The sequence below is a fragment of the Chenopodium quinoa genome, unplaced genomic scaffold (genome assembly GCF_001683475.1).
Source record: "Chenopodium quinoa cultivar QQ74 unplaced genomic scaffold, ASM168347v1, whole genome shotgun sequence".
NCBI lineage: Eukaryota > Viridiplantae > Streptophyta > Magnoliopsida > Caryophyllales > Amaranthaceae > Chenopodium > Chenopodium quinoa.
Genome location: NW_018743199.1, coordinates 2,641,679 through 2,659,707, shown reverse-complemented (window position 1 = coordinate 2,659,707; position 18,029 = coordinate 2,641,679). Strand labels below are relative to the sequence as shown.

Here is an 18,029-nt window from a genome sequence, read left to right as displayed (position 1 = left end):
TTGTGGGGTTCTTGTCTAAATATGAGAGCCATTTTGTATGTTCATGAATACTAAGCATTAACATTTTCTTAACTCAGCAGTCAGAAATAGCATTTCTCTTTGCCTTGATATATTTCTGATGATCTTAAACAACAAACAGAGGTGCTGAATTTTGTGAAGTAGATCCACATAGTTAACTAATTACAAATAAATTACAAATAAAAGGGTAGAACAGAAGATAAATCCATTGGTTTACAATTTGACTATTAGCGGAAGGCAACACTAGAGGCAAAAGTTAAGCAATGGTACACAAATACACAATACAACATCAAATTTTGTTTGCCCCACAAAAAGAAGCAATACAAGTATCATACCTAAAAATCCAATGGCATCTTAAAGAGGTCATTTATATCATCCATAGCTTCTTTTGTGAAGATGGTTGGCTCATGTAAGTCAAGATTATCTTTGCTTGAAGATTTTCTTGGAGGTTGCGGACCTTCCGAATGATTGAATTCATCATCAGCAAGAATTGAAAACCCACCAAAATCATTATTTTCTGACACGGCTGCTTTTTCCTGCCTTTTCCTTCTGGTGGTTCTGACAAAATCAATTGGCTTCCCAAACATGCCATTTATATCTTCCATAGCTTCTTTAAGGTTCACTGTCGGATCCACCAAGCCATGGTGGCAGATATTTTCCACCTCTGGTTCATCAAGAATAGCTGAACCAACAAATCTACGAACAACTGTGTCCTCCCTAAATTTGGTTCTGGTCTTTCTGGATGATTTATCCACTTTCATCTCATTAGAAGACTCTGACTGATGATCTTGAGGCCTAAGAAACACAAATGCATCAACCCTGGAAGAGGATGACGGGGAGTCATCTGCTGACGTTTGGGTCTCACTTGGTTCAGAATCATTGCTCATCTCATCATCAACAAAGATCTTGAGTGGTTCTTGGGGAGGCTGATCAGCTTTATTTATTTGCGCTATAAATTTTTCCTTGTCACTTTGACAAGTTGATCCAACCTTATTATCCGAATTTTCATCTATAAACACCTCAAGTACATTACTTGTGCTCTGATCTACTTTGTGTTGCCCTCTATATGTTTTTCGAACAAAATTTGCAGGCTCAATGGGTTCTTTGAACATGCTATTTATGGCATTCATGGCCTCTTTCATGTTTATGGTAGGTTCTACCAGGCCATGGTGACAGGCATCTTCTGCTTCAGACCTTCCAACAATTGCAGAATCTACAAACTTGGCCACAACAGAATCATCTCGGTACAACTTGCTACCAGCATTTTCCTTTGCTTCATTTAGTGGCATCGTATTCTGAGGACATTCTGTAAATATGTTCCTAGAATTAGTATGCTCTCTCTCAATGGAACTTCCAATAACTCTGCATAGTCTTTCATTATTCTCCAAAATGCTACAACCTTGGTCAGTGGTATTATGATCAGACAGAGGTCTCTTAGTTCTCCTCTCCTCACGCTGTATAAAAATAATGTGTTAACTTTAAACTTCTTGGTCCCTTGAAGTATAAAGCTGTTAAAAGTTTGAGAAAAGAATTGGAGGAACCTGAACTCTCTTGTTCCTGTGTCGCTTCATGCGTTGAATAAACTGCTCATATGATTTCTGCAATTCATCTAAAGGTTCTGCAAGGCTTCAAGTTCACAGGACATGAATAATACCCTGAAGCACAAATTAAATACTCAAACATCCTAATGCATGAAATAAAAAACTAAAGAAGACAAAGATTTCATACTTAATGCCTAACATAACTAATATCAGTTCATGCATGGCCCGCTGTCAATAGCTAGGACACAGATGGACACAAGCACACCATTAAACTGAGTATACATGGAAACTGGAGAATCTTAGTTCTTGATTGATTGCATCAAACTCCTACTGGTATTTAAAACCAGCTGGTCCCAAGTCATAATCACATTAGAGTGTTCAGTCAAGCGATTCATGTCACTTATCTGTAGTAGTAGATTGAATGGAACAATAACTATACAAAGTAGCATGTGACTTCACAATGCTTAACTGATTGCTTTGTTTCTGGCACAGATTATTTTGAATTTTTGAAAAAAATATCCAAAAAGTAATTACTATCAGAAAGCTAAGTTCAAACATGATCAAACGTCTCCAATCAAACACGACCATATTCTGAGATACAAGCCAGCATTCCATTTCATATAGCCCATATTTGACTGGACTTAAAAATGCTCTCCTCCACATAGGGATTTGCAAAGAATTGCTGTACTAAGACATTAAGAAGTGCTAAATTCCCCTTTCCTTTGCATTCTACCTCTGGCCTTAGGTACATGAGCCTCCACTCATTACAAAAGGGCTATGTGCTATGTTCATAAATATTCCATTAGAATGTGTTCAGATTTCACCCTAAAATTGCCTCTGTGGCTAAGAAGACTACTCCATGCTAAATTAATTGTGTTTCTTTTTTTTTCAATTAGGCACAGACTTTTTTGAAAGAACCATCCAACAATGAATAAGCTATGTGCAAACATAATCAGACATCTCCAATCATACACAAGACCTTTACTTTGAGAAGGAAGTCGGTACTCCATTCTACTTAATACTTTGGTTGGGCATAAAAGTTGTATATTGTTCTCCTCCACATCGTGATAAGCACTTAGCTCTTGAGGATTAGCTAACTTTTTCCTCATTCATATCCAAACTCCAATCATAGCCACATGAACCTCCACTCTTTCAAAAAGCTAATGTGCTAAACTTCTAAAGTTCACCTTTCATAACTCCAAACAAGAAATATGATCAAATTACAGTCATTACACCCTAATTCTATTTCAAACAGTTATTAAGAAACCAAACATGCTCAAAATTCAAACATATGATACATTTAAAATATTCTCACCAAAAAACTCTCTACCTTGTTTAATTAAGTTCATATTTAATCTTTCCAAGAGTAAAAAACTAAAAAAGGCAATAATAAGGTCTCCCCTCAACCCCACTTCAATCAATAAAAGCCTTAATCCCATAAGTGGGGTTGACTACATGAACCAAATTTGATTATTCCGTGTAATCACCCCACTTACCACAAATGATCAACAAAAAAAGCTTTTTAGGGTTTCAACCAAACCCCATTTTCTACAGCTATACAACCCACATTGATGAAATATACCACAAGCTCAAATTATACAGCTACAATATACATATAATATACTTCTCCCCTAATAATTTCATTTGCATTCTTCACATTCGACCAAAAAAAAAAAAAAAATTATAAAGTTACTTACTTTTGAACCCCCAAATGATATAATTTCTCAGCATCATCAAATTTCTTAATCTTCTCATAATAAAGCGCATAAGCCTGGTAAAACAAAGCCCTCTTAGTCCCAATTTTTTTCATCTCCATAGTCCTTAACAACGCCTTCGGATCATCAACAAAATCCATCTACACTCCACAATCAAAACCCTAAATCAATTTAACTTTTTCCACAGATTCTTGAAATGAAAATTCAATCAATTAAGAAAAAAGAGGGGAAACAATTACCAATTGCAACCAAATACGGAGGTATCGGAGATCATTGCGATACCGGCGGTTCGAATCGAAAGTCTGAGCGCACTTTTGAAGGAATCGAGGGAGTTTTTCTTTGAGGAGATGGGGTGGTAAGATGTTCTTCATTTTTCGAACTCCGCTGCCATTGATTTCGAGCAAGTTAGTGAGAAAGGTAGTGAAACTGATGAAGAAAAAAGAGAGAGGAGAGAGAAAGTAGGTTACCTGATCCATGGAAGAAGAGGGTCGTTGCCGGAGTAAGATTTAATGTCGGAGATTAGAGATGAGAAGAGATCGTTAGGATTAGTGCTCGCCATTTTTGCTCTGTTACAGAGCTTTGGGATGAGGGGAGGGGGAGGGGGAGAGGAAGAGGAAAGTGAGAATTTGAATTTAGCCGTTAGAGTAGTACTCCGTGATGAGGGCTTGAGGCCCATTTGGAAAGCTAAAGATCCAATATAATTTTTTTTTATTTTTTTTTGGGAACAATCCAATAAAAATAAAAAATATGTTTGCATAAGCCATAGATCCAATTCTCCACTCCTTCAATAATTTTTCTGACTTTTTCGTGACGAATTCAGACTTTAACTGAAATTATGTTTTTAGACTTATCTAATTCACACTAGACCGGAGTAATATAAGGAGCATTTTATGAAATCATTGTACATTTATACCTAAATCATCATATCAACAATAAAGATTTTGAAATTTTAATACAACTTGTGCAAGCCAAATGATAGTAGCAACATTATTTATGAATTATGGAGTATTTTTTTCGCTCATGTATACTAAAATACAACTCAAAGAAAGTGTCATGACTGTCTTTTAACAAACATTTTTTTCACTCACTCTCTCTCTCTCTTTTTTTTTTTTTTTTTTAAGTTTTGTTATACAATAATTATTCAATAGAAGTGAGAAACATTATGAAAATATGGCTTTGTACCTTTAATTTTGATAAACAACTTTAATATAAGTTAGTTTGCTCATACAACAAATACAAGTAGTATTTACCATATTATCATTGATTGTATGACGATATATATAGGTTGATATGTTTTAAATATTTGCGTATAAAATCCAAATGCCTAGCTTCATTTTTGAGCGGAAAAAAAAATAAAATAAAAAAGAAAGACTTGATTAAAAAGTGTACTCATTAGAATTGACTAACAGCATGCCATTTTGATAAATTAGGGAGAAGATAGAATGAATAGCCTCATTATTATTCATCAATAGGTAGAGTATTTATACAAAACCTACGCTTATAAGATAGGAAACAATATTCCTAAAGATATGCTAACATAACCATAAACCCTAAAGAAATATTCTCAAAATAATATCTTAACATAAATATCCTAAATATATTATTCTCTGAATAATATCTACAGAAAATATATCATACATATATTTGAATAATTGTATTCTTAAGGTGTATGTAGTACGTGTAAATATAAGGCTAATGTTAATTAAATCAAGAATTAGATCAAACCAAATCAAATTAGGTGAATAATTGAAGACAATCTCAATCATATGTCCTACTCCATCTCTAATCACGTTAATGCAATATTTATACCAACTGAGATTGGCGTGGGTGGTTAACGGCATCTTGCTTGATTGTTCCTTAACCAAGGTCTCGGGTTCGAGCCTTGGGCTTGGAAAGGAGGGATGCTGCCCGTCGAGGTACTTATGCATGCAAACTCTAATGGGATATTAGTCCACTCGTCAAAAGCGGTGGGAACTCCTCATAGTAATACCATATCCAAAAAAAAAAAAAAAAAAGAGGAAAAGAAAAAAAAAAGAAAGAAAAACGTTAATGCAATCTTTATTGTTCAGATTTGTTTCAATTTGGGAATACATGTAGTAGTTTTTTTTTAATTGTCATTATTATCCTTTTTCGTCGACGGTGTCAAACATTGTAAGATCTGTAACGTTACTGGATGAGTGGATGGTGGTTGCTAAATAATTGATTTGTACCGACTCTACGTGAATCTCGTGTTCCATCTGCTGATCTGATAACATTTTTAATAACAAAAAAATAAGTGTAATGATTCACGAATCATTAGGGCTTGCTCTATAAATTTAATAAATAAAATATACTTACGTAGTTTTTTTTTTTTTTTTTTTTTTTTTTTTTTTTTTTTTTTTTTATGGTGCTCCCTTTAAATACCAAGCATCAATTTATATGTGTAACATAATCTATTTTTATTTTTTAGCAACCAATGTAAATCTATAGTGATTATGAAACATCAAACATAAACTTAAACATCTGATGTGGAGTGAGGATTATACTCTCTCCGTTTTTAAATACTCGCTCCATTTTTTCTTTTTCTCCATGTGCGGAGTTTTAGGAGAAATTGGAGAAAATAATAAAATATGAAGATAGTGTGGTTGGTGGAAGAATAAAAAATTGTAGAAAGCAAAAGTAGTAGAGATAATTGGAGGAGAGAGAATATATGTTAGGTCCACTAGGTGAGGGAAATTAATTAAATATTATAAAAGATTTCCAAAAAAGAAAAAGAAACAAGTATTTAAAAACGGGCGCAAATGAAAAGTGGAGCAAGTATTTAAAAATGGAGGGAGTACTTTGATGAACCTAGCTACATAACTCTACAGGCTATAAAGCTATATAGTTTCACATCACCCAAAGCATGTGTCTTCCCCTTAAATGAATAAATTATTTGTTGCCATTATAGATTTGTAGTTTAAATAAGGCAAAAGCTAACGAATATTCCAGGGGCGTTGGATAAGGTAGTTAAAAGTAGAAAGATTTAATTAAAATGAACATTAATTACACTTAAAGTGTTCTCAAATTAATACAATTTTAGGCAATATTTCAAATGCTTATCCAACGCCCCGAAAGTGTTCCTTAGCAAGTTCCTTCAAATAATTTAGTTTTGAAATAATAATGTAGCGGTGTAGTTATTAGAAGATCACAATTTTAATTCTCATCCACCCCCCTCCCTTTCTTTTTATAGTGAAATATTCGGCAGGTAACACGTCAAACAAATCCACAGAGACAACAGTGTTATAAATACACAGACCCTAACGTTGGTACATTTCCAAAAATAACAAACTCTTAACCTTTAATCTTGTCTCCTCTCTCAATTTCAGTCCTCAATTCCTCATCCGGCAACTCCATCAATGGCACCAGAACAAAGCACGATCCTCCCAGAACACCAACAACAATCCAACGATCACATCTTGAACGCTCGAGTTCGGCTCGCAACCGAATCAGACGTTCCCTTCATTAACAAACCCATCCACAAAATGGCCGAGTACTACAATCTCGCTCACGAATGTCAAGCTACCGAAACTTCTCTCTTCGCAGCCCTCTTCAACAACTCCAAACAGCAGCCTCCTCTTTCCAATCCTTTTAGTAGTACTGTCAGTGTATTCCTCATTGAAGTCTCCCCTACTACTCTCCCAATTCCTCCCCACCAGAATAATTGCCGTGCTATTGATCTCGCAGGTCACGAGTTCGATCCCGAAACTATTCACAAGACCATACACGTTAATCACCACATCAATGACCCCAAGGAGTCCCTTTTTCGTACCGAAAAGGGGACTATAATTGCGGGTTTTGTGATCTTCTTCCCGAGCTACTCGACGTTTCTTACGAAACCCGGGATTCATATGGAGGATTTGTTCGTAAGGAAAGGGTATCGTGGTATGGGTTTTGGGAAGCTATTGATGAAGGCGGTTGCGAACTTAACCGTGAGATTGGGGTATGCGAGAATGGAGTGGACTGACATTACTTGGAATGTGGATTCTCATAGGTTTTATGAGAAGTTAGGAGCTCATATTTTGAAAGATTGGCGTATTTTTCGACTTGATGATGATTCCCTCCTATCTTATGGTCAGCTTAGTGATTGAAAGTTACGAAATGGGACAATAAAATAAAAGAAATATCACCTTTTATGAGACGGAGAGAATAGTATTTAATGGATTGATAAAAAACACATATTTCGTGCGCTATAATAAAGTACTATGAAATAAAGTATGAAATAAAGTCTTTATTTGAGGTCTATTACTGTAGTAGTATGAAAAAGTCTATATTTGAGGGCATTGAGCTAGTGTTTTCTTTTAATTGTTGTTGTATCGACATAATATGAAATATAGTGTAATTTTTGTATTTGAGTTCAATTCTCCACTTGAAAAATAATAAAAAGAAAAGAAAAAGGAGTATGATTTAAGTATTTAACTATCATGCACATGTAATTTGCAACCAAAAAAATTAGTTAGAGAGCCTCAATTTATTACCTTTATAAGCAAAATTAGGTCATGAAGTGGTAAAACAGTAAATAAATCAACAAAAATATTCAGCTAGAGCCTATCATAGCATTTTAAATAACAAACATGTTCATTTGTCATTGGAATTTCAATTCATCAGGTCATAATGTTGTGTGTTTTGTTCATAAATTTTCATTATTTTTTAAGACAATGCTACCTCTAAAATGGTGATAGATGTTGCATAGTAATGAAATTTTGTGCAGCATTCGTTGCATTACCACGAACTTGTCTTGAGATTTGAGAACTTTGTGAATCATGGACCCATCTACATTTGTGCTTCATGTCTCTGAAAGTCTAAATTCCGATTCAAGCTATGTGTTTTTTTTTTTAAAAAAATGTTTATATCTGAATTCCTTAAATTTGATAATGTTGTCTTTGTATTAAGATGGTTCAAGCCCTTATTTGTTCACAAGATTTGTAAAAACTTAAGAGCAAAGGGATTGTCAGTTATTGATGTGGAGGAAACTTTGGAAGAGTTAGAGGAAAATCGAGAAAGGTAGTTATGTTATTTAGCGCTTTTTTTTTTTTTTTTTTTTTATTATTATTAATTATTAATACACTCTAATATAATCTATTTTTGTTTTGATTCAGATGTGCAATGTGGCGATATAGACAATAAAGTCATTTTTGTAGACTCATTGGTTTGATTCATTTTAAGTATGTGATTGAATGGAGATAAGGGATCAAACATACTTCCTCCGTTTTTAAATACTTGCTCCACTTTCCTTTTCCGGCTGTTTTTAAATATTTGCTCCATTTCCTTTTATAGAAAGCTTATACAATATTTAATTCATTTCTCATACTTAGTGGACCCAATATAATACTCTCTCTCCTCCTATTCTTCCACTACTTTTGATTTTTACAATTTTTTATTTTCTCAACTACCTCGCTACCTCCATATTTTATTACTTTCTTCAATTTCTCCTAAAACTCCGCGCGTGGAGAAATTGAGGAAGTATTTAAAAACGGAGGGAGTACAATCTAATATATTCTATTTTGGACTTTATGTAACTTGTTAAATATGTTTTATACTATGTTTTGTTGTATATAATAAGTAGATAACTATGTTTTGGACTTAAAAAAAAAGGCTCAATACTTTGTCCAAAAGAAGGTCCATATAAACAGGTCCAAAAACAAGTTCAAAACCAATTAGTCTAAGGTGCACCCTTGTGCACCTTAAATAGATGTAACAACGTAGCCCAAAAGCCTAATTACACATAACCCAATTAAAAAAGCCCTAAAACTAAAAAACACGGAAACTGCAATACACCCACCCATACCCAATAAATGTAACGTCATTTCCAAACTCAAAAATCTTCTTCTTCTATATGATTTTCATATGTTCATAATTTTTTATGTATATGTTCACCTTCTGAAATGCTTAATTATGTTCATACGCATTCAAAGATGAACCAATGCATATGTTCATATTTTGAATTCATATGTTCATATTTTTAATACTTATGAATTATGATGCATATGTTTCATTATCAAATTATTTTTATTTCTTCAATTTTTTATGTTCATAATAAAATGCCTTATATTCATAATAATATTTTATATGTCATAATGTAAATATTCATAGTAAATATTTGTTGTTCTCATTAAGTTTGTTTACGCATATCTTCTCTCTCTTAAATGCATATGATTATATTTTTTACGCATATGTTCACCTTTTAAATGGTTATATTCACTTTAAGGAAATCAATGCTTACGTTCATATTTTGAATTGTTATGTTTACTTTCTGAAATGCATATGTTCATATGTTTTATGCTTATGTTCACTTTCTGAAAAGCTAATGTTCACATTTAAGGGAACCTACGCATATGTTCATATTTTGCATGATTATGTTCATTGATAAAAAAAATGCAGAAAATCAAATGAAATTCATACACAAATGAAATTGATCGAAGCTAAAAAAAACAATTCATACGAATTCAAAAAATCAAATAAACAACCAATTCCATATTGTAAGTAACATATTCAATCGTTAAATCGAAAAAACGAGAAAAAAAGGGAAAAAAAAGGACAAAGGAATTAAAGAAGGAAGGAGAAAAAAATAGAGTATAATTTGTGAATTCAAAGATTCATATATACCTTAATCAATCGAAATTAAGGCACAAAATCGAAATTCACACAAAAATTCATACTTAATAACTACTTTCATGTTGTAAGAAACAAATTCAATCAAAAAAGTGTAAAAAAAGGGGGAAAATTAAAAAAAAAAAACAAAAACAAAAAAAACAGAGGAGAGAGAAAATAAAAAATGAAGGAGAAAAATAAAGGAGAAGAAACCTAATGTTCACTTTATGAAAAAGCTAATGTTCATATTGTACTGTTGTTACACCTATGCACCTAAGAATTTGTGGTTCAAAACAGCTCCAAAAGAGGCCTTTATAAAGAAAGGAAAGCAAACTGGTCTAAATAGGTCCAAACATGGACCGAGCCTGAATTTTCAAGTCTGGCCCGGAACCGGACCGACAGATTTAGGTCCATTAATGGTCCGCGTAAATCGGACCAAATTGGTTTAGATCCAATCCGGTTTAGGATCGGTCCGTAGTAACAAGAAAATTAATAATTACCATTTTTACCATTTATTATCGGCAACCAAACATATTTCAAGGTATTGAACTAATTCTATACAAGCAAGACAAATTTATCACAGAGATTAAAAAAATATATATATACAATTCAAGTGACAATTACGTAAATAAATCAATAAATTGTTATTTACTAAACTACTGTATTTCCTAAACTTGCAATTTTGTAAAAACATTAATTATTGATTTATTTACAAAATTGCCTCTTAATTTACATTTTTTTTTAATAAAATTAGTTTTTCTTAATACAATTGAGGAGATAAATCCTAAAATGGGATTATTATTATTATTTTTATTTAAAGTGTTTTTTTTTTTTTAGAACATTTTTATTTAAAGTGTTACAATTAACTGATTATTTCTCCCTCAAGAAAAAAAGTTGTAAAAAAATGTTATCAGAAAATTGGGCGATAACACATTTGGTAATGTGCGGTAAGCTTGTACTCGTAGCTTAAAAACCATTTTCACAGCCCGTGAAAACCCAGAATCTCGCCGCCACTTCCATTCTTCAACTTCACGCCGCCGCGGTCGCCGTCGCAACCGCCATTATCACCTCCGTCAGTCCCATCCTTCCACTTTCTCTCTCCTCAATAATGGCACTCCAAACCGAAGAACCCAACCCTATCCCCAACAATGGCGACGCCGACGACGAGCCAAAACCAGAGGAAGACGACAACAACAATGGAGAAGAAGAAGAAGACGACGATGAAGAAGATGAAGTCGCAGACGAAGACGACGACTACGACGATGAATCTCGTGCGACGGCGAAATCAAATATAGGGTTGAATAAGGAAAAAATGACGAAATTTGCGAATCGATTGAGTTCTGAACCAATAACCCTAAGAGTTCATGATGTGATTATCAAAGGGAATCTTAAAACTAAGGATTCTGTAATTGAAGCTGAGATTATGGATGACCTAAAACGATGTTCTACACTTCAGGAGATCTTTCAAGCTGCTGCAATGGCTAATTTGAAACTTCGGCAGCTTGATATTTTCGATACGGTTAATTTTACGATTGATTCTGGACCGACGGAGTTGCCTGGTACTGCCAATGTTGTGATCGATGTTTTGGAGACGAAGAATCCTCTCACCGGTGAAATTGGGCTGTTCACTAAGCCTGGGGTAATGTTCTGTTCATCACATTTTGATCATATTATTTGAATTTATTGTTTTGTTTGAGTTTTGTTCTCCTCAAGTGAATTATCAGATTGCTGGTTGTACTTTTGTAGTGGTTTGACTTTTGATGAATGTTGTATGATAATGTGGTATGTCTATAACAAATTTGGGGCGAGGATAGGGTATTGGTGTGGAATCGAGGTATGAGTAACTGACGAGAATTAGCATGATTAGAACCTCGAGGGTATGATACTGGTTTGCAATGTTGATCCTTTGGTAGAATTTTTTTTGGATGAATAATTTGGGTTATAAGGCTTGATTGTAAGTTTGTGAGGTTAAAGTTTTGATTTTGGACGGTGATAAACTTATAAACGCTATGGGAAAGCGTTGCTCATGCAAGTCCTGCAACCCAAGATTGTTAGAATGACTTGACTGTCTATGTAGTTGGTATAAGGGGCTAGTGATTTCGGCCTTTCATTTTTGGATGCCCACCCAATTCACCGAAGTTTAGCTCCGACTACATTCGGATCCCACCCCGCTTATGGTGGGTGAGTCTCCCAATAAGAGTTTCTGCATACGGTGAGGTTCGAACCCAAGACCTCCTAAGCAACATCAAGTTGCTTACCACTTGAGCCATCTCTTGTGGCCTTGTTTAGCAGAAGTAGCTGTTAGGTGTTGTGGTCTCATGGTGAATGCTATCGCTTAGTTCTCCTGAGAGTTATTTGAGGTCAGTTTCAAATAACCTGCTTAAACTTTTGTATTTGAGTAAACTAGCTATTGTATTGGTAAAAAGGTGAACTACTGTATTATTTCTAAAGCTAACTCCACCTCTAGTTACTAAAATTGTTAGCTTTATCAAAACACTACTTCTATCATTTAAGCTACATTGGAGTTTTACTTTTAATGAAATCTATATTTGAACTTAAAACTCTGATACGTCACAGAGAAGTCATTGGTCTTCAAGAGTCTAGGGTTTTAGCTTTTTAGGTGCTTGGCCCACAATGGTAATTAATTATAGGGTTTTAGCATTGTTTACCATGTGTGTGTTTTTTAGTATAGAGTTTTTAATTCACTAAAATGATTGTTTTGTGTTGATATTGAAAAACTGTTGAAGTGCTTTGTGGAGATGTAATTTTAGTGAGTTTGGTTTTAGAAATGATATTCGGGGTTTTTATTGAGACAGGATATGTGTAAATGGACTTTTGTAATCCATTGTACAATGGAAAGAGAGCCATAGTAACTCCACTTTTGTATGCCTGAGGACTACATTGGGACTGAAGCTGTACCGAAGCTGTACCAATAGCAAATATTTAAAAGATGAGAGCATGAAACTTGCAATTCTGTCCAAAGAAGTCAGGATGTAAGAAGCCTTACTTCTGGCAAGCAAAGGGGCTGATTCTGGCAGTGTACCAAAAGTCTAGAGTATAAAATTACAGGACTTATATAGCTTGCATAAATTCCAAAAATAGATCTATTAGCCTTACAGTTGATAGATCTATAAGAAGTGGATGACAAGACCACTAAAATTTGGCATTTGAAACTAAGGGTGCTTAGGTTTGTCTATTTAGTTGCAGTTTTTTTGGGACAAGAGGTAGCTCCTCTCTATTTTATGACCGACGAAGTATATTAGTCATACAAGATAGTGGAAAGGAGGATAACTCTTGAAGTTTGTATTAATGATAAAGACTTATTCTGCTTGGATTTGATGTGGGCTCTGCTTAGCTGATACTCTGCAATTGATTATATACAATCTTAGCTATTAATTCCTGATTGAGAATCTTCAAGTATTTTTCATGTTGGAGAACTTGCTATTTAAACAAGGAGACATAAGGTTCATACATAGGGTATCTATCCATAATAGCAGTGTCGCTGACTCATTTCTATTCCTTCTAAGAATAGTGCTGCCAGCCTCACAATTTCTGAAATCTCATAAGTTTTGACCATAGCATCCTCAAAGCCTTAAGATAGCAAATTAATAACTCAACATTAAAAGTCATCGTCAGTGGAAACTCATTTTTACCTCTTAAAGAGGGAGTCTTCTTCATCAATTATGTAAAATGCTAAAAGAACTTTTGAGAACTCTCTGGGTTTGCCAGATATTCCTTGTCTATGACATATATCAATGAAAGATAAGGAGACGGTAAATTCAAGTAAGTTGCAAAACTTGGAGAAAATGGACTCTAAATTCAGAGTCTTCATTCAAACAAAAGAGTTTAGGCATCACTGGGCATTAGCTAGAGAAAATTGGAGGGGAGGGGTGAAAAACCTACACTTGGATCATTAATCATGAAGGGAAAGAAGTAGCTGTCAAGTTTTATTGAAAATAAACAAAGTTTAGTCTTGTTGGCCTACAGGATTAGTTGTAGATTCACTGTCAAGCCTATCAGAGTGCAAGGATGGAGGTCAGGAAAGGTAGTCCAGATGATGTGGAAACCTTATCAACTGAGAGAGTCAGCAAGAGCTTACAATGATGTGTGTAGGGTTCAGTTTTAAGGCAAACTTATAATCCCCTTTATAGGCAAAATGAGATCGACTCTTTCCCAATTATCATTAATAACAGCCATATGCAACCTAACATTTAAGACAATCTAACTATCAATATTCTTTTTTAAGTGTATACCCTATTTGCCTTTTATTTACCATTGTGCTGGCAGCGGATAGACATTTGAACTTAATGCTGTGTGGTTTGAGAAGGATCATAGCATTTTTTGTGCTTATGGGCTTATGGCTTTGACACTTATTTATTTCTTTTCATAGATGTTCTGTTTCTTCCATATTTAATTTCTGCTGCTATTATACTTATGGGATGTGTTGCTAATTCTGACAATTGGCTTTATAGGCTAGATCTTGGTCCCTTGAAGGAGGTTTGAAGCTGAAGAATCTGTTTGGTTATGCTGATGTTTGGGATGGATCTGTGTCTTATGGATGGGATCAGACAACAGAGTTGAGTACTGGTGTTACACTTCCTAGATTGAGACATTGGCCCTCTCCCGTGTTTGCTCGAGCATCTCTACTCTCTCAAGACTGGCTAAAGTTTTCCTCATACAAAGAACGAGCTTTAGGCCTCGGTCTTGGTCTAATATCAACAAGGAATCATGAAATGGTATACAATTTGACATGGCGCACCTTGACAGATCCATCTCAAATGGCAGGTGAATCAGTTAGAAGACAGCTGGGGCATAGTTTATTGTCATCATTAAAGTATACATATAAAGTTGATCAGAGGAATTCACCTTTGAGGCCTACTCGGGGATATGCTTATAGTTTTACTACTTTATTAGCTGGCCTTAACCCTGATAATCGAAGTGCACGCTTTCTGCGGCAGGTATGGCATTATTCTTTCACAGTTTTCTGGAATCGTTGGATGTATCTGTTCAAGTTGATTTATAATATAAATCAAAGGTTGTATGTACCTTTGAGCAGTTTGTTACCCTGATCTCCGATCATATAACCTGGTTTTATTCTATGATCTGCTACCAATTTTCATCCCTCCAGTCTCATCACATCTTTTCACTTTATTTTTTTCACTGTTGCAGATGGAATTTTATGTGACTGACAATTTTACAATGTAGTATGACCAGTTGTGTGAAATTTGAATGTATGTTATTCTGTTTACAGTTTTCTGGGAAGTAAATAAATTAAGAAGATAAAGGCTACTTATTGTTCAGGGGGAGCTCCGTGTACCTTTTTTCTGGCACTGTGCTCAAAAGTTTTCAATATTTTCTCTGCATTAACTGTAAAGTGATGTGCTTTTGAAATTTCTGGGTCAACGATACCTTGCTCGCTATCCTCTTTTGATACATGTCCTTCATATGCTGTCTCTAGCTAGTGGTAGATTTGTATGTGTTCTTCAAATTGACATGAAGAATTGGTAATTATTCTTCAATTATAGTTACAAGACTTCCCAAAAAAATACCCCCTACCCTCTTCGTGTACGAAAACTAGATAAGATAATATATTTTGTATGAATCCTGAACTATGGAAAGTCTTTTTTTCAGAATAAACATTGGTACAACGGTTGTTAGGTTGCTGTTTCTTGTTTGATCCTTCCTTGGCCTATATCCATTTGTTTTAGGTGTTAGGTCGGTTTTGAGAAACCTACCAATTTAAAGTCTATTATATGTAACCTATAAAAACTTAACTGTTCTTTATTTTTGCACCTGTGGCCTATTTGGACTTGCTGTATACTCATTGAAGTGATTAAAGGCTTAAGTAATCCATTTTGGAATTTTTGGGAGGGAATGAATCATTAGCAAACCTATGAAATTCTATGAAGTGCAGTGATGCTCATTTTGAAACACTATGCTGGTTATTCTAGGAATTGGTTTGTGGATAGCCATGGTAGCTCTAAATGAGTTTGTGTCTTATGCAGTGTGCACTCACTATCATCTTGAAACTTTATAATCTTAGCAAATAAATGAGGCAGTAGATTTCCGAGCATTCCTGCAATTTATAGAAAGATTTGGGACTTGCTCTTTCAATTTGAGGTATTTGCCTCTTTTTGCTAAGTGCTCATTTTGTTTGAGTGTTGTGTGTTTTTAGTTTTTGTTTTCAAGACTTACATATAATGTGAGTTGTTTAATAAACCAATTACTAACTTTTAGTTTTTTACTTATACTAATCGTGGTAGTTTTGAAACATGACAACAGAAAACGGGAAATAATATATTTTTTGCTTCCCATATTTCACTTTTCAGAATAACTGAAAACAAACAGTATTAAACTATTAACAACTAAACTCTTTAATATGTTTATTATTCCCTGGAGTTCGGCTTTGATACTGGAACCTGGATCTAACTGCTTTATTTGGGTGATGATAGTTTTTCATAATAGGGATGAAGATTATTATGGTGAAGTGTCATAATCTTTAGCTTTATTTACCAGGTTTTGAGGTTTGTCAAAGTTATTTATTGTCCACCCTACCAGCTGCTTTGATGGACGTGATTAGTCTCTGTGAATTATGAGCTGTGGCCCTTTTTAGTTGATTTTATTTATGCTCGTTTTTCAAGATAACTAAGTCAACTATTTTGCTCTAATATCCTCAACAGGAATGTGATTTCCGCTATGCAGTGCCTTTAGGATTTTGTCGTGCAGCACTTAATCTTGGAGTCTCTGCTGGCCTTATTTTCCCATGGGGAAAGGGTTTTTTGGATAGACCGTCATCTTTGCCTGATAGATTTTTCTTGGGTGGCAATACTTCACCAGTTTGTTCATTAGGAGGGCCAAGTTCAGTATTGGGATTTAAGTGCCGAGGACTTGGACCTACTGAACCACGAAGACAAACTAGAGATAAACCTGATGGTGATTCCAGTGTCGCTGCTTCTGAGAGGGATGCTGTTGGTGGAGATCTTGCTGTCTCTGCATTCGCTGATCTGTCATTTGATCTTCCATTAACAATCCTCAAGGAAGCTGGGGTCCATGCTCATATATTTGCTTCTACTGGCAACCTTGTCAAACTAACAGAGAACGAGTGGCGCAAGTTCTCCACAAAGGGCTTCATGCAGTCATTTCGAAGTACTGTTGGATGTGGTGTCATTGTTCCGACAAAATTATTACGTCTTGAGGTTAGTATATTTACTCCAATTTAATTCTATATGAGACATTGTATACATATAATAGCTCTGTTACCTTCATCTTCAGCTATTCAAATGTTATGAGTTATAGTGTTCATGATCTTAAAATTAAGTTCCTTTCTGATTGAACAGGTTAACTATTGTCACGTTGTGAAGCAATTCGAGCATGATCATGGAAAAACTGGTGTGCAGTTCTGCTTTTCATCTCCATTTTGAACATTGGAAAGAAGTTGGGATACTTTTGCAATTTCAGTATTGTACACATCTCCCAAATTTTTATAACACCGTGATTTTGACACTGAATAACTTGCCCTTTTGACTGGAAATGCAGTAAAGTGCTTTCTCCAGACGGAAATGTGAAAAAAAAAAATTGTTGCATTTTGTTGGAAAATTAATTCAATAAATTGCTCTGGAATCTAGAATTGGTCGGGGATTTTGTGTAGTTTTTGTTGCAGCTTCCTAGTTCAGTTTTTTTTTTTTTTTTATTTTTTTTTTTTTTTTTTGAAATAAAGCTTCCTATTTCAGTTATCTTTAAGTTCTTAACTATATTTTGTAACTGATTTGGTGGTAGTAAAATTCAAATTTTCACATTGCTTTACAATAGCCCTAAATTGGATGATACACTTTAATTAGTCAAATTCCCCAATTTTATAAAGTCCTAAATTTAATATTTCGACCATGAACTCTAATTTTAAGATTTAATTAAAAAATTAAATCAACTATAATGTGAAATTAAAGAAATTTATCTAGGGGCGGATTTAGGATTTTCCAGATGGTGAGTCACCATCAATTATTGTTTACCCTACCTACCCTACTACACTATCATTCGTATATCACACCCATTGCACCCACCCTTAACATATCTCACCAAGAAACAACAACAAAAAAAAAAAAAAAGTCCAAAATAAGACTGAAAATTTGAAATAAACCTATATAACCTC

The 18,029-nt window shown here is 34.4% G+C and overlaps 3 protein-coding genes across 4 annotated transcripts; 2 read left to right on the top strand and 1 right to left on the bottom strand.

The window, feature by feature from the left end:
• Positions 1-8: 8 nt before the first annotated feature.
• Positions 9-4,809, bottom strand: LOC110733477 (probable inactive serine/threonine-protein kinase bub1). 2 transcript variants are annotated; one of them, XM_021913531.1, is made up of 6 exons: positions 3,742-4,809; positions 3,514-3,658; positions 3,257-3,414; positions 1,560-1,644; positions 1,418-1,472; positions 9-1,324 (listed from the first exon to the last, which is right to left on the bottom strand). In XM_021913531.1, exons 1-6 carry the CDS (start codon positions 4,029-4,031, stop codon positions 354-356), a joined length of 1,704 nt encoding a protein of 567 aa, XP_021769223.1. In that variant the 5' UTR covers positions 4,032-4,809; the 3' UTR covers positions 9-353. The 2 variants fall into 2 exon arrangements, with proteins under 2 accessions (XP_021769223.1, XP_021769221.1); XM_021913529.1 differs by having other exon boundaries at positions 9-1,472; positions 3,742-4,808.
• Positions 4,810-6,501: 1,692 nt separating this feature from the next.
• LOC110733476 (L-ornithine N5-acetyltransferase NATA1-like) lies at positions 6,502-7,647 on the top strand. Its single transcript, XM_021913528.1, has one exon. It carries the CDS (start codon positions 6,652-6,654, stop codon positions 7,381-7,383), a length of 732 nt encoding a protein of 243 aa, XP_021769220.1. The 5' UTR covers positions 6,502-6,651; the 3' UTR covers positions 7,384-7,647.
• Positions 7,648-10,750: 3,103 nt separating this feature from the next.
• On the top strand, positions 10,751-17,530 carry LOC110733475 (sorting and assembly machinery component 50 homolog). Its single transcript, XM_021913527.1, has 4 exons — positions 10,751-11,522; positions 14,356-14,841; positions 16,564-17,079; positions 17,221-17,530. Exons 1-4 carry the CDS (start codon positions 10,992-10,994, stop codon positions 17,302-17,304), a joined length of 1,617 nt encoding a protein of 538 aa, XP_021769219.1. The 5' UTR covers positions 10,751-10,991; the 3' UTR covers positions 17,305-17,530.
• Positions 17,531-18,029: the final 499 nt, after the last annotated feature.